This window comes from Empidonax traillii, unplaced genomic scaffold (assembly GCF_003031625.1).
Source record: "Empidonax traillii isolate 1590-97213 ecotype Southwest subspecies unplaced genomic scaffold, ASM303162v1 scaffold4277:size9811, whole genome shotgun sequence".
Taxonomy (NCBI): domain Eukaryota; kingdom Metazoa; phylum Chordata; class Aves; order Passeriformes; family Tyrannidae; genus Empidonax; species Empidonax traillii.
Window position 1 is genome coordinate 1 of NW_020959470.1, and position 1,389 is coordinate 1,389.

At 61.7% G+C, this 1,389-nt stretch overlaps 1 protein-coding gene across 1 annotated transcript in view; it reads right to left on the bottom strand.

Moving 5' to 3' along the window:
• Nucleotides 1-538: 538 nt before the first annotated feature.
• The window catches only part of LOC114072874 (class II histocompatibility antigen, B-L beta chain-like), an 8,804-nt gene continuing 7,953 nt past the window's right edge, over nt 539-1,389 (bottom strand). The window contains exons 2-3 of the mRNA XM_027910699.1: nt 1,343-1,372; nt 539-876 (exon numbers count right to left, since the gene is read on the bottom strand). Of these exons, the coding sequence (XP_027766500.1) occupies nt 539-876; nt 1,343-1,372 (368 nt within the window). The remainder of the gene's footprint in view (nt 877-1,342; nt 1,373-1,389) is intronic.

Below are 1,389 nucleotides of genomic sequence, written 5' to 3' on the forward strand. Positions count from 1 at the left end.
GGGAGAGACGGGAGAGGGTTTATAGGGCATTGGTAGGCGTTTGGATGACACTGGGAGGGACTGGGATAGCACTGGGAGGGACTGGGAATATATTGGGGTAGAAGAGAATGGCCGGGGGCTGGTCAATGGGGAGAGAGTTGGGAGATCTGAGACTGAAATGAGAACGACTGGGAATGGAGTGAGACGTTGTGGGAGTGGAATGAGAGGGTCTGTGAAGGACTGGGAATGACTAGAAGGACTGGGAGGGACTGGGAAGGAACCGAGCGGAATTGGAGGCTGAGTCCTGGAGAGGGAACTCTGAGCTGCGGATCTGCCCGGTAACTGATGAGTCATCAAAAATCGCTCTCTGATTGGCTAAGGCTGGGAGCTGGGTGACCCCAGCGGAGTGGAGACGCGGCGGGGCACTGGGAGAGACTGGGACGGAGTGGAGGGCACTGGGAGAGACGGGGGTGGACCTGGGGAACTGAGAGGGGGCAAAAGGCCACGGGAATGGGCACAGGGAGGGCTGAGGGGTCAGCGGTGATTCCCAGGGAGGGTTTCAGGGGCTCCAGGGTCGTTCCCGGGGCAGGGGAATTCCCGAGGGGACCCGCTCTGCCCCGCGCTCACCTCTGCGGTTTACCAAAAACAGGGTGGACACCTCGTAGATTTTCCGGCACAACCAGTCCACTGCAGCCCGTCTGTACTCCAGCAAGTCCTGTTGGCTGTTCCAGTACCTGGCTTGGATCTCCCCATACGGGGTGTCCCCCACATAGACTCCCACATCGCTGTCAAAGTGGGCGTACTGCTGCCGGTTGTAGATGAATCTCTCCATGAACCTCACCTGCTCGGTGCCGTTGATGAAGTGACACTCAGCCTTTTTCAACTTCTGGAACACCCCTGTGTGTGCAGGACACGGGTCAGGGGGTGTCCTGTCCCCCTCCCATCATCCCCTATCCCACCACAGCACTTTGGGAGCTCAGGGAACCACCTAGGACCCCCCTTTCCCACCCTCCTCTGCCCCACGGCCGCCGCAGCACCGGCTCTTGGCTGAGGGGTAACCCCCCATCAGCCCCCCGGGGATGAACTGGAGGGTTGGGGACCCCCCAGTGCAGATCCGAGCCCCCCAGAGCCCCAGGGAACCGCTGCAGGGCTCCAGTGATGGGGGACACCAAGGGACCTCTTCCTGCTCTCCCTCCCCCCTTTCCCACTGTCCCCCCAATCCCCAGACTCTCCTGCGCTCACTGTGGGGCTCCCACCCCCCTCTCACTAATTCCGAGGGTTCCAACCCCCCTCGAAATCACTTTTATGGCTCCCACCCCCTCTTTTCTCTCCTCTTTCCCCCCTTCCCGCCCCCCCCGCTCACCCGAGAGCTCCTCGCCCGCAGCCGGGAGGGCTCCCAGCACCACCAGT